Source organism: Haliotis rubra, unplaced genomic scaffold, assembly GCF_003918875.1.
Source record: "Haliotis rubra isolate DU_JTF1 unplaced genomic scaffold, ASM391887v1 Scf16, whole genome shotgun sequence".
NCBI classification, from domain to species: Eukaryota; Metazoa; Mollusca; class Gastropoda; order Lepetellida; family Haliotidae; genus Haliotis; species Haliotis rubra.
In genome coordinates, this window is record NW_025765558.1 from 1,683,070 (window position 1) to 1,698,566 (window position 15,497).

The following is a 15,497-nucleotide window of genomic DNA, read 5'->3' on the forward strand; positions in this document are numbered from 1 at the left end:
GGAGGGACGATGTAGATGAAGTGCCCGTATTGAAGGAGGGGCGATGTTGATACATTGCAAGTTTTGAGGGAGGACGATATAGATGCAGTGCCCGTATTTTGGCATAGACGATGGAGAATTAGTTCTGGTATTGATGGATGGGCGATATAGATACATTGCTGGTATTGTGGGATTAGCGCCATAGATGCAGAGCTGATATTGTGGGAGGGACAATATAGATTTAATGCTGGTAATGTGCTACGGTCAATGGAGATACATTGTTGGTATTGTGGGATGGACGGTGTAGAGTTAATGCTGGTCTTGTGGGCGGGACAATGAAGATGCATTGCTTGTATTGTGGGAAGGGCGATATAGATTCAGTGATGTTATTGTGGGAAGGCGATGAACAATTACTGCTGGTACTGTGCGGAGGGCGATATAGATTTAGTGCTGGTATTGTGGGAGGACGATATAGATGCAGTGCTGGTATTGTGGGAGGGGGATATACATGCAGTGCTGGTATTGTGGGAAGGAAGATATAGATTTAGTGCTGGTATTGTGGGAGGACGATATAGATGCAGTGCTGGTATTGTGGGAGAGGGATATAGATGCAGTGCTGGTATTGTGGGAGGGATATAGATGCAGTGTTGGTATTGTGGGAGGACGATATAGATGCAGTGCTGGTATTGTTGGAGGGGGATATTGATACAGTGCTGGTATTGTGGGAGGGGGATATAGATGCAGTGCTGGTATTGTGGGAGGACGATATAGATGCAGTGCTGGTATTGTTGGAGGGGGATATTGATACAGTGCTGGTATTGTGGGAGGGACGATATAGATGCAGTGCTGGTATTGTGGGAGGACGATATAGATGCAGTGCTGGTATTGTGGGAGGACGATATAGATGCAGTGCTGGTATTTTGGGAGGACGATATACTTGCAGTGCAGGTATTGTGGGAGGACTATATACATGCAGTGCTGGTATTTTGGGAGAGGGGATATGATGCGGTGCCGGTGTTGTGATACCGATGCACTACTGATATTGTGGGAGGAACGGTGTTGATTCAGTGAAGTATGTGGCGTAGGCAATGACGATAAAGTGTTGGTATTTTGAGAGAAGTGATGTACATGGTGTTCAAATAAGCCGTACAGACAAACCCGTTTGTTCGTGATGCGAAACTCGTGTGTGAAAGACGCGTGTCATTTGAAGGAATTTGTCCTAATAATTATCACAGTGAAAACGCTCCATGGGAAAACGATGTGATCAAAAATAACATCATGCCGCTATTTGTAACACTTTTAGTTTCACACACGCAGTTTACCACAGTCTGTCAACTGGGTTCCTTGTCTATATTTCACTGGGATTCCATGCCGCCACAAAGGCGCCGCACGTTAAACAGATCAATTAGTCAGAAACTGTCCACCAAGCTGCTCCACGGATTCAGATTGCTCGACCGTCGGCGGTTATATAAGGGCAACACTGAGTTGATGAATGCAATGCCTGGATATATTCTGTTCACTCATTGGTAGGCCCATTGATTGTTCTTCATGATACTGCGTGATTGGGACTATAGTTGTGACATACTTTGGAATCAATTTGTGAATGACTGTTGTGACAGGAATATTATATGTACCGTTAATTCATTGGTGGACATTCTAAATCGGTGTACAGTTGAATCATTTAGAATAGAGGATGTACTATGTGCTAGCCTAGCTTTCAGTCATCGAGTATTGGTGTTTTGATTTGCTGGCCTAGATGTAGGTCGAAGATTGAGTGTTTGATTGTAGCCTAACTTCAATTCAAAGTGTACTATTGTAGCTTTTCTAGCATAGATCTTGGTTAAAGATTATGTTTTTTGTTTGTAGCCTAGCTTCAATTCAAAGTGTACGATTGTAGTTTTTCTAGCCAAGCTTCAGATCAAAGAGAACGGGTGTTTATTGAAGCCTAGCTTTAATTCAAAGTGTACGATTGTAGTTTTTTTAGTCAAGCTTCAGGTCAAAGAGAACGGGTGTTTATTGAAGCCTAGCTTTAATTCAAAGTGTACGATTGTAGCTTTTCTAGCCAAATTTCAGGTCAAAGAGAGCGGGTGTTTATTGAAGCCTAGCTTTAATTCAAAGTGTACGATTGTAGTTAATCTAGCCAAGCTTCAGGTCAAAGAGAACGGGTGTTTATTGAAGCCTGGCTTTAATTCAAGTGTACTTTTGTAGTTTTTCTAGCATAGATCTTGCTTAAAGATTATGTGTTTTGATTGTAGCCTAGCTTCAATTCAAAGTGTACTATTGTAGTTTTTCTAGCCAAACTTTAGGTCAAAGAGAACGGGTGTTTATTGAAGCCTAGCTTCAATTCAAAGTGTACGATTGTAGTTTTTCTAGCCAAACTTTAGGTCAAAGAGAACGGGTGTTTATTGAAACCTAGCTTTAATTCAAGGTGTACGATTGTGGTTTTTCTAGCTAAGCGTCAGGTCAAAGAGAACGCCTAACTTTAATTCAAAGTGTACGATTGTAGTTTAGCTAGCCTAGATTCAGGTCAAAGATTGCGTATTTTGATTGTAGCTTAGCTTCAATTCAAAGTGTACGATTGTAGTTTTCCTAGCCTAGATTCAGGTCAAAGATTACGTGTTTATTGTATTTCAGGCCTCCGGCCCATTAACATCGAAGTTACATGCATTATACAATCATATAGAGCTTGAATAGAGAGATGATTTTAACAGAATATCACGCTTAGACATGCATTGTAAATGTATTGTGATAGTTTTAAGTTGAAACAGTTGTCATAAGTAGACAGGAATTGTTTAAATGCTACAGTAGGTGACTTGGAGAGGTAACATTCAGGAATATATTGTTTACGTAAATCTATTTAAGATGGACAGACAATTAAAAAAGATTTCGTTTAAGATATGTAAGAACATGTTTCTGAGTATGTTTCGGTACAAAAATTAATATGGTTAAAGATATGAGGCACAACATTTTCTTAAAACTGTATTTGTAGACACAAATATGTCGACTATATGATCATGCATGTCTTGTACATTGTGAATTCTAATACAATTTGTGCATGTCATGAATTATAAACTGTTTACAGCACCATATGAATGTATGATAATACTGATATAAACTGTCGGGCAAATGAAAATATACAAATGAAAATAATATGTGTAAAAGCTTTACAAACGTTAACAAAACGTACTTCATTGAAGAAGAGTCGACAAAACATAACAAGCCTAAGATCGAAATCACAACTCTGTTACCCATTTGAAATGCATCACTATTGAATACCCGTTTCTTGTTTGTATCATTTAAGCCACCATCAGTCATCAATGTATATTTTCATTGACCGGCGGTATATTTTGCATATCTGAATGACCAAAATATTGTTGCTTATGTTGAATGGTTATTATATACTGGACAAGAAAAGTTAGGGATATTGGTATTTTTATGATTAATATTTTATCAGTGTGTCAATGAATAAATACATGTAGCTCATTATTCATTATTTCAAAATTTACATATATCCCTAACTATTTTCGTCCAGTATATATCATTGTTGCATATGGTGATTGATGTTCTATTATTGCATATGGTGAGTGATAGCTATATTATTGCACATGGTGATTGATAATGCCATTATTGCATACGGTGAATGATACTATTATTGCATATGGTGAATGATATATATTATTGCATACGGTGAATGATAATACTATTATTGCATATGGTGAATGATATATAATGTCATTGCATACGGTGAATGATAATAGTATCATTGCATATGGTGAATGATATTTTTGCATATGGTGAATGGTTCCTCCACTTTCGCCCCTGTTGCATGTCTTATAACCTTTCAGACAAGTGACCTTGAGTTATCCAATATCGACAAAAGTGATACAAAAAGCGAATGTTCGGTCAGCTCCATGAAGCAACATAACAGACAGGTAAGAATGGAAACAGGCATCGCCATGGTAACATGAGCCATTTGACGTCACACAGTACGTAGTTGTGAAATACAATCCAATATATGAGTGATGGAATAAAATGGCCATCAATATTACATTTCTGTATATTACATTAGTAAACGTGTTTTCTATAAGCATTTCATGACTGATTACTCATGTAATGACGATGGTGAATTGCAAAACATGAGTAAGGTTAACGATTTAATTATCTGCTTGAATAGTTTTTACCCTGTTTGTCAGGAATTGTTCGGAAACATATGGAGAGTTCTCGTTTGTACAGTAAATGCATTGACATATTGTGGTGAGGTGAGGTGAAATTGGGTTTTACGTCGTGCTTGAGAATATTTCGCTCATATGACGACGTGCATGCGTGCGTATGTGTATGTGCGGCTGCTTGTACCAGCCTAGACTTAAGCTGGTTTTATAGTGCTAGCCCACTGAGATACCATGCCGCAGTGAAGCATGAATACCCCACTCAGACACATTATACTGACTCCGAGCCGACCAGTCCTTGTTGTACCCATTGATGCCGAGCGCCAGGCAGGGACCACCAAGTACCATATTTTAACGTATTTTGGTATGACGGGGATCGAACCCGCGACCTTCCGCTCTCCGGGCGGACGCTCTAACCACTACACCACGGAGGCGGTCTGACATATTGTGGTATAGGTGTACAACTGAACATGTATTTCTGTTTTATCAACTTTTGAATAATAAAAAGTAAACTTTATCATAGTGACGTTAGTATTTCATTGCAAATTGCTTAAATGCTGGCCTTGAACATACGAACATATATTTGGCAAGAACATACAAAGTTTTTAACATGTCTAGCACGGCCCACCCACACGGTCTGCGTCTAAAGCTGTATTGGGGCGGTGAGGTAACCTAGTGGTTAAAGCGTTCGCTGGTCACGCCAAAGATCCGGGTTCGATTCCCCACATGGGTTCAATGTGTGAAGCCCATGTCTGATGTCCCTCGGCATGGTATTGCTGGAAAATTGCTAAAAGTGGCGTAAAACCAAACTCACTTACTTAGTCAGTAAAGTTGTACGACTTGTTTCATATATGATAAACTCAAAACTATATACCACCACTGAAATTTTCCATTTAATCTTATTATCTTTGGGAGCTTGTTTACGTTTAAAAGGGTGAAAACTAAAACCTCCCGTCTCTTTCAAACTGGATTTATCTTTAATAGATTATAAAAGTGATAATAATTTCATTACAATATGTGTAGTGTAACCACAGCAATAGCTTGGAAAAACAGAATTTGCAATTTTGGATGTTGTCAAATTTAAGAAAATACCTGTTACCTATTCTTCTATAATGCATAATGCGATACATGTAAACACGATGACACTAACTTTTAACATGTACGAGGAGTATCGAATGTATTTTCCTGGTAGTCACATGTACTGATGTTTGACATTAGACCATCCTCCTTATAAAATGTTGGAAAGAATTACAATTATAACAAATACAATTTGGTGCTGATTTCAGCTCAAAGTGACTATCATTTTTAAACAAAGGGATATTGTTAATATTGGAACCTTCATATATTAACACACATTGAATAGGAATACAAATGTAATGGGTGCAACCATCGTGAACCAGACTTAGGCCAGACCCTGATTATCCAGAAAAACATTGATCGGTACACTTCACTACTGATGGGGATGTCTGTATATCTAAAATGATTCGTGATCATTAATCTGTGTTATTCCACCTGCACAGACACCGTCTTGATAGACAAAAGCTTGAAAATTGTTGTAAACTGTGCGAAATGCAAGCTCAGCTTCTACATTTATGTAACGTTTAACTATCTGTAGAGAAGCGAACTATCAGAGACCGCATGGAAGTGAAATCGCAGTGAAGTGAGACCAATGAAAAAAGACTATTTGGGGGTTCGTTTGATCACTCGTTCTGGCCAACATTTTCGCTATCCATGTATTAAAAAGGATTAAGAAATACACGCCGTTCGGTTTTCTGTTAGCTGAATAATGGATGTTGTTTGAGCATGGTGTTTTGTGAGAAGTTTGTCACTATGTGGTCCGCAATGTTTCATGGACTGCTTATTCCACAGGACCTGTACTGTATCCTAATCAGACGCTACACAAGAGATGTTGAGAGACAGAGAAGTGAAGGGGATGACGGTGAGTCACAAACGAATACATCCACAACATCACATCAGAATCCAATACTTCCAAATAAGTTATAAATCCATACTCACCTTTTATGAACGAAAGGGATTATTATAGCTTTCTTAGATAGATTTATGACTTTCTCTCATTTTTCCATAGTAACCTTACAAAATCCTTTCTGTAGAAACATTTAGTTTTGTCAAATGAATGTTCTGATTATTATCAGTTGTAAGCATGCCCTGTGTTGTGTTCTGATTGTGAAATCCACCTTTGAAATTAAATTGTATAACAACAAGCTCTTGAAGACAAGTAAAACTTTCCAAAGGTCAGTTTGGCATTTGGCATTTTACCATAGACGCCGTCATCTTATTTGGCGTCTGAATATACGAAACACTGAATTGAACTTCTTGTTTGTTTATTGATGGACAACATGGCTGTTACATCAGAACAATCTACTATGATTTTTTAGACTTTTTAGAAAACAATAGATTAGCACAGCAATATTATACTGTGTCTAATTCTGGTTGCGGTTTTCTCGAATACATTTGTAAAGATTTCTTGGTCTACTTTTACAACATGCCATATTTTACATATATTATTTAATTTGCCTGATTATCAACGTTTCAATTATTTGACTTCCAGCACCACACGGTTAGTATATCGAAGAAGCAGTGAGGTAGACAGTAGTTATGGGAATAGCATCCGGACACAGTTTCACAAACATGAGAAAGATGCGATGCAGCACTGTTTTCGTGGCATCGAACGACAACAGTTTTATGGCGTTGACCGAATACAACAACTCGTCCATTAAACATTACATAAAACAAAGCACAACCCGAGTTCAGTCAACTAGTACGCATGTATGAGTTTTAAGCATCAGAAGGGGTCATGGTACCCGATGGGGTTCTACCAAAGTATACTTGCGCTAAGTCATCTTACGATGATCGATGATCATAGCTTTTAGGACCAAGAGCAGTGTATAGGGCTGCAATTACTCTGTTTAAGAAGCCGCTAAGGTAACTTCATCTCTTACCATTTATCAGTTAATACAGTTCGAGCTAACGATGTCTTATTGTACAAAAATTAACAAACAAGAATATAAAGAATCTGTTAACGTATCACAATGTCGTAAGAAAAGTACTCGTAATTCGTACTTTGTTACTGGTATGAACATGGAGTACTTTGTAAACATTTGATCACACATTCATTTTGGAAATGAACGCAAAGAAAATCACTCAATGATAGTCAATACCGGTATATGGAAATCGGTTCCCCACAATGATCTGGAAACACTGAAACTAAAGTCGTCGTTCCACGATAACAGGTTCTGCAAATTTTCATCAATGTCATGGGTGCTCAATATAACTCATGGAAAGTGTATCTTGATTTATCTTAATTTTCTGAGGACCAGATGTGAAATGTCAACGCAAAATAAAAACTAGTTTCTGTTTCGAGACAAAATAGTTTCCTTGTGACGTAAAAGGACAAAATAGCATTGATGATTACATGAACTGATTACTGAATATCGGGGACGAAACCATGTGTTCGCATCTTTCTCTCTTTGTGGAACCGTTACCTCAGGGGCATGTTAATGCACATTTATTCCAGGCCTGTGCATAGCTGCGGAGGACAATTTATGCACATCCATTTGGTATTTGGTATGTATTAGACATATACATGCACAGCTTCTTGCCCATTCAGAACCACTCGTGCCCTTCCGGAAGACTCTACGAGTTATTCTGAATGGCACGAATGGTTAATTGCTTGCCAAAACAGTGCCTAGCAAACGAGTAATCGTTCCATGTTCGCTTGATGCCCTTCCATGCACGATATGCCAGAAGAGTTACCTCCCTTTATATCGATTTCATTCGATCAGTGAATCGTTTTATGATGTCTTTTGGAACACAGGGGATTTTTTCTAACGTTTGATACGTAATATTTGAAGTTAACATTCAGTTTGGGTGGCCATAGAGGGATAAAACTTACTTGAAATTCGGTAAATTCGGTGATGTTAAGGGGAGATCACTCACCTGATTTAATGTTGTCAATAATGGCCGGAGTAGTTGCATAGAATCCCATAGAGTGACTGGTTATTAAGTGCATCCGGGTAAGTTACGGTGTATACATATATGTCATGTGTGAATTATGTTTTATTCAACCCTGTAAATCCGTATGTTTTCTATTTACAAGTATTCCAAAAAATATATAGATTCTGTTAATGACACTGTCTTACACAAATGTTTGATAGTAGTCATGAGTGAGTGAGCGAGTTTAGTTTAACGCCGCACTCAGCAATATTCCAGCTATATGGCGGCGGTCTGTAAATAATCGAGTCTGAACCAGACAATCCAGTGATCAACAGCATGATCATCACTCTACGCAGTTGGGATACGATGACATGTGTCAACCAAGTCAGTGAGCCTGAGCTCACAATCCCGTTAGTCGCCTCTTACAACAAGCATGGGTCACTGAAGATCAGTTCTAACCTGGATCTTCACGGGTAGTTAGAAAATGAGCAAACATTATCGAGGTAACAGCTCGTGGTACAAATGTGATTGACAAGATCACTTGAATAATGTCTCATAACAACTCATGTACCTACATTCATTACATAACAAAAGATGCAAAGAGATCACACACGGTTTGCAAATGACCTAAGGTTTTATTAAGGATTCAGAATTTAGTTCACTGAGCAGGCCGGAAACATATGATCGTGTTCGAATCCAGGTTAAACCCGATAATGTTTCTAGGTGTTTAAGCACCACACCAGTGCTCGTTCATACAAAGCACCATACTAATTCACCTACACTAAGGGCCTTCGTCCCTCGTAATGGTGACACACCCTGATTTAACTTGAATACTGTTCCAAGAGGACTGAAACGAAACTCAATTACCCAATATTAAGGATATTCACAAGCGTGTCTTAAAATACATGTATGTATTATACCATTCTAAAAAGTAGGGTGATATTGGATTTACAAGATTGATAAAATACAAATGATGACGCCAAGGCGGAAACAGATGATGAAGAGAAATTAAGGGAAAATGAGACAATTTATTCCATTCCTTTGGAAATGTTTCATCTGAATGGATATATATTACTTTTTCTTATATGCATTGGCATTGGCTAGTGGTATGCTCGCAAAATGGAATATCCCCAACTTATTTTAATGGTATATTTATGGACCTGTTGTTCCCTGTCATTATTAGGGACATCTAAAGGAGTGCCTTGCAATGCCCCTGTTATATTTATGGACCGTTTGTGTCCATCACTATAAAGGACATTCAGTGGAATGTCTTCAAATACACGTATGGTATATTAATGGACCGGTTGCTTCCTGTCACTAATAAGGACATCCAAAAGAGTGCCTTGCAATGCCCTTGTTATATCTATGGACCGTTTTTGTCCCTCTGTGTAAAGGACATTCAATGGAATTTTTTGAAATACGCGTATGGTTTATTTATGGACCCGATTGTTTCCTGTCACTAATAGGGACATCCAAAAGAATGCCTTGCAATGTCCCTTTTATATCTATGGACCGTTTTTGTCCATCACTATAAAGGACATTCAATCGAGTGTCTTGAAAAACGCGTATGTTTTATTTATGTCCCTTACTATTAAGGGCATCCAAAAGAGAGTCTTAAAATGCTCCTTTGTCTAATTTATGGACCGTCACGGTAAGTTTTTTACTAGATGTGCAGTTTTAGAAAATAACCAGCCTAATACGAATGGCACTGGGCGTATTGTGGATAATTCCTATGACAACTGGCGCATGTCAATAAACAGCACCAACACACACTGTAACGGAACACATTTGGGACTGAGGTCATTGGCATGCGCAATAATATCAAACATATATGCACTGTTATGCTGTGAGGAAAACGTCCAATCATGGACGGGATGCATGTCTATGTTAACGATGCACTTAAAGTCACTGTAGGCGGACATCCGCAAGTCATACACAGTCACAATCACATTTCATTCTATGGATTCTTTAAAGAAGGTTGTTTGCATACAAAAACACCATCACTGCCATATTAAATGACCTTGCCTTCAACACAGTTCTATTTTCCAGTAGCCTTTTGAATAGATGTCTTAGCTTTGAATGTACTAAGAGCACAGGTAGTCACAAGAAAAGGTCTGGGACAATTATATGCACCTGCATAGAACCACGCCATGTATGTTTAGCTCTAAAGAACATTGTTTCAATAAAACTTGAAATATGATATCATAACTGTAACTGATATTATTATGTTTAGCGCTGAAGGCAAATCTTGGTATTGATCGCTGCATAAATTGAACTTGCTTACTTGAGAAATTATGAGTGAGTGAGTATGGTTTTACGCGGATTTCAGCAGTATTACAGCTATTTATCGGCGGTGGTGGAAACACAGGAACTGGGTTTCAGGCATTGTAACCATGTGGGTTACTGAAGCTTTCGGCATGAACGCTTTCACGACAATGCAACCCCACTGCCCTCAGAAATTAAGAAGCATGGGAATGTGTTGGCAGGGGCGAAGCTACCATTACGAAAAAAAGCCCGGGCTTACACATGATTGTTGCTAAAAAGGTTGGACAAGCCCTCAATTCTATTTAAATATAAAGCTTTGCAATCTATAGGGTTTACACGAATAAAATTGGCTTGCTACGCGCCTAGTTGGTATGGGTTGTGTTATTGTCACCAGCTTTTGCTGAAACTGTTCTTTGTCAATGACCGAACGGATGACATGTGATCATATTAAACGTGGCCACACCCTGATATCTTTATTACTTTACCTTCATGTATTTTACAAACTTGAGAACAGGAGACAAAATCAAACTATATTTATTGGTACAGCCGAAAAAGTTATTGAATATAACCTGAAAATATTATTATTTTAATGATAAGTAAATATGTAGTGGATTAACTTGCATTAGTCTTTTATCAATATGCCAATTAAGAAACAAACAATTATTATATTCTAAATAAAGCAAAAGCCACAATACCCTTTCTAGACAAACCTTGGCTCAAAACAGAATCGATTGTACGATTGTAGATTGTAAATTCATTTCTATGTTTTTAACAAAATCTTTTCAAAATGCATGTGTATCAATATGAGTGTAAACTGCACCAACTGAGGGTACTATACTACCCATCAAAAGTTTATAGTCACCTAAAGCACTCACTATATGTTATGTATGTATATATGGTTACATCGAAGATGAATTTCTCCACTAACTTGGGGGAACCAAATGCAAACTTTATGCAGATGAATTGTACGAGGATCATGCATCAAATTGCTAAAAAAACATGTGTAAATATCATTCATGTGAACAGCTGCGTTTTGGTGGAAAGTTTTGTTAAGAATTCGCCAAATTTCACTGATTTTCATCATTTACTGAACACATGACAATAATCTTTTCAACGTTACGAATTTGTTTTACAATACATTACTTCACGTGTAAACAGTACCATTAAACTGAATGGAATATTCTGCAAAATCAACTTTAGAACAGTTGACTGAAGTAAGTGGCTACATTTACACTAGTGAGTCTAAACCTTTCATGGGTAGTATATGTTAGTATGATTGGCCTTTGATAACAGATTTTACCTGCATTGCCATTTAACTGTTTCTTTCAGATGCCTCTGACGATATGTTGCGGAAACTGATCGAAAGGGTGACCTCCAAGATCGAGAAGAAGATAGAGGAGCTCTATTCTCGTGTCACGAATGTTGAAAGCAACGTGAACAACGTCCAGGAAGGCGAAGGCGACATCGTGAAGCTCCAGGTGGAACACACAACCCTGATCAAGGACGAAGGCCGAAAGAGGGAACTGGAAGTTGATAGGTTTGTCCATATGCTGGATCAAGCCAAACTGGAGCTTCTGTCCCGCATGGAAGCAGAAAGAATCGAAGTTATACGAATCTGGGAAGAGCAACTACGGGAAGTGCTGCGTCGACTCGACGATAGCAGAAGACGGGTGGCTGATCGTGTGGCTGATTTAGAAGCACTACACGCAGCGGATGAAGCTGCTAGAAGAGCATCAGGGCAACAGAGACCCCGTAGAACTGGACACGATGAATAGATTATGTTGCTGTGGTTTACAGGACATAGAACAGCCGTAGACTGATGTTACAAAGTTATTTCGAGGAATCGGACTCTAGAGTGTTTTGGGACTGGATGTAATTTTCTTCCGATAAGGCGTTATTTGACAATTTATTATAGTAGTTCTCTTTCAGACAGTTCTTGCACAGTTTAGTTCTCCGCATGGGTAGACTCAATTTTATTTAAACTCATAGTAGTTCATAGATGTTAAGCTCACATTACTAAGATTATGTGGAAATCTTTAAGTATCCGTTGCTAAGTCTTCATGATCCTTCTGCGGACATTTAAATGCATTACATCCTTCGAGTGGTTTTTCGTCTGTAATAGACCATCAATTCAATTGCTCTGTTCTTGACCAAACAAAGAACAGGAGAGAGATACTAAATTATGGAAAACGTAAACACTTATGGAGTTAAGGCAACACAAATTAAAGACATAATCCCCAATACGTTTGCATTGTAATATGAAAATATGTGTAGCTATTTCTGTTAGAAGTGTTCACATATCCGATACTTTTGTAGCTCTCTGGTATTTCTAATGGTAAGCCAATGTGCGCCTACACCAGTGATGAGATGTTCAGTCAACATTGCACAACTAAAAGGTTTTACCACTTTAAGCGGATATATAGTATATGTTTTCAATTCCTTTTCTCAAGCATTATAACTTTCAATGTTTAACTAAGGCTGATTATATGATCAAAATAATTTTATTTTATGCACAAATACTGTACATTCTATATGTGTTGTGTTGTTTATGACAATATCATTGTTATACACGTTTTATGTACATTTTACCCCTTAACATAAGCGATAATGCCAGGTGATTTTCAATGAAGTAAAAATAGTAAAATGAAGTAAGAGTAGCCAAATTGCAGAGTTTTAAGTAACTGGATACATAGCAAAAACTAGAATGAATTGTTTAAATAGAAGAAATTTCAAGTCAAATAATAATATATTTTTCACGTTGTGTCACACAAATTAGGATTTTTTGTTCTGATTGTATTCTGATACGTCTGATGTATTTCACACTTACTAACCCAAGAAAAAGAAGTACAAAGGTTTCGGGCTCTAACGGCACCAAACCTGGAAACCGGAAGCCAGTAAGGCCACATAAAAAATATTCTTGTTTCTCATGACGTTTTTAAAAAAAATATATTTTTAGATTTTATTTTATTTTAGGTCCAAAACCCACTGATTTGTGTGGAAATTTAATTTCTCTTGTGTTAAAAAGTAAAAAAAATCTTAGGGTCGGGTCGAATTTTTGGATCTGGCGGTAGTGAGAAACAGGAATATTTTTATATGGCCTAACATATTACAAGACGCAGTATAAAATTGACAGAGATGGTATTTTTGATATTATTAAATGATGTGAGGACGGGGAAGTGACAGAATGTTTGTGTGATAAGGGAAGGTCCTGTGTTGATGTCGGAACATTCGATTGTCTATCGGTTACTCACCGAATTGAATTCCACTAAGCGTAAAAGGCAAACTTATGAATAAGACAGAAAATACTAGCAATACAAGTAAAGGGAGACTCAAAATTTATCATTAAGAAAGAATCCTCTACATTACGACACATACATTGCTACTTTTCAAGTTTCACTTTTAAACCCCAAAACAAATAACAGAAAATACAGAGTATTTGCTTATGTTTGTGACATAGAATGTGATCTTCATAGTCTTATTTTATAAAATATCGTGGTATTTAAAGTGAAGGGAGGTAATTTCTAAAAGCGTTGTGTCTCTCGATATTGAGTCTATATTTGAAAACAAAAACAACTATGTTATTTCAAAATTAAAAAAGCATTTGCTTTCGATATGAAGTCTATATTCTAAAAATCCTACGTTATTTCATCATTAAAATAACATATGCTTCCACGTCAACCTCTTGGTTCCATTGTAACATTTTGGTGCCGTTACTGCCATCGTCCGTGTACCCAGATTCCTGGAAATCCACAGGGGAAATCGGCAAATGGTGCCATTATACCACACATTTCAATACTCCGTGCCTTAACATTAGATACAGCCCTCCGGGCTTTGATGGCTGCTTGTTTGCTTCTGACATTTCACCTCCAGAGAACGTGTCAAGATAGAAATTGATATTACACACAAATATACGATTTCTTTGTTATTTTATTGTGACATTCAAACTTAAAGGTTTCTTTTAATTTAAAAGATAAAGTTAAACGTGTTGATTTCATGTTCACAAATTTATAAAGGTCAGTATTTCTATTGTCAGATATATTGTTGATACACTTTGCCGTGATTTTGTCAATATCAATGTCATACATGTACTCGTTTTGAAGCGTGTTTATTAATATATCCTCTGGTCTTGTTTACCACTACACTGCTAAAATTGCATCTATTCGTGTATCGATTTTATGTGATTCTGCTCAAGGATATGTTATCAGTTATGGACTATGCAACTGTCAAGCTTTATTGTTCATAGTTTAACCATTAACCCCGTGTGTGTGTTACTCTGGAAAATGTTTGGTCTATTTCCGTTGGGATATTGTACATATATACAAGTGAACATTACTTCGAACTTATTATTCATGATTCTATTATATACTCTAGAAAACCAAATCTGCTGATCAGTACACGACTGCATAGATCATATTTGGCCATTATTTTAAGTTTGGTTTGATTGTTTTTTAACGCCGCACTCAGCAATATTCCAGCTACATATATATGTATATGGCGCGGTTTGTAAATAATCGATTCTGGACCAGACAATCAGTGATCAAGGCAATGACCATCGATCTACACAACTGGGATACGAAGACATTTGTCAACCAAGTCAGCCAGCATGACCTCCTGAGCTTACCACAAGCATAGGTTGCTGAAGGTCAATTCTAACCCGGATCTTTAAGAGTCCATTACTTTAAAAGGCTTGTTATTCAAGATAAATAGCAAATATAAGCATGTCAGTAATGTCCAATATCTGCCTTGGACCTTGGTTAAATACCTTATACATCACAGTACAATTTTTCAATTCTAAAAATATATCTTGGAACTGGAATATGTTTTAATAGGGGATCTAACTCAATACCCAGTGTCTGGAATGAACATATTTCAAGGATCGTAAAGAAAATGTCAGATAGAATTTCCACAATATTTAACCAATTACGGGGCAGGGGACACATTGTAACCAGGTACAGAATAGAAACCAGTCATTTCATGCGATGGACAATAGCTTTATCCATACGGCTACCCTGGACTAAACACAGCATGTACACGTGAACGCTGTAACAATGCGTGTAGGTTTAAGCAGATTGGTTTTCGAGAGCATGGCATCATCCTGTCGTCTGTACATAATATCTGGACCATCTATCAGAC

At 37.5% G+C, this 15,497-nt stretch overlaps 1 protein-coding gene across 8 annotated transcripts in view; it reads left to right on the plus strand.

Annotated features, from left to right (window-relative positions):
• The window catches only part of LOC124271384 (short transient receptor potential channel 6-like), a 65,380-nt gene extending 52,441 nt beyond the window's left edge, over nt 1-12,939 (plus strand). For 2 of the 8 annotated variants that reach the window (XM_046706518.1, XM_046706520.1), the window contains 4 exons: nt 3,825-3,911; nt 6,015-6,084; nt 6,715-6,723; nt 11,694-12,939. In XM_046706518.1, coding sequence (XP_046562474.1) covers nt 3,825-3,911; nt 6,015-6,084; nt 6,715-6,723; nt 11,694-12,139 — 612 coding nt within the window. In that variant the 3' untranslated portion in view covers nt 12,140-12,939. Of the gene's footprint in view, nt 1-2,613; nt 3,386-3,824; nt 3,912-6,014; nt 6,085-6,714; nt 6,724-11,693 lie in introns of those variants that run through there. The other 6 variants (XM_046706521.1, XM_046706523.1, XM_046706522.1 and 3 more) reach the window with 4 other exon arrangements.
• Nucleotides 12,940-15,497: the final 2,558 nt, after the last annotated feature.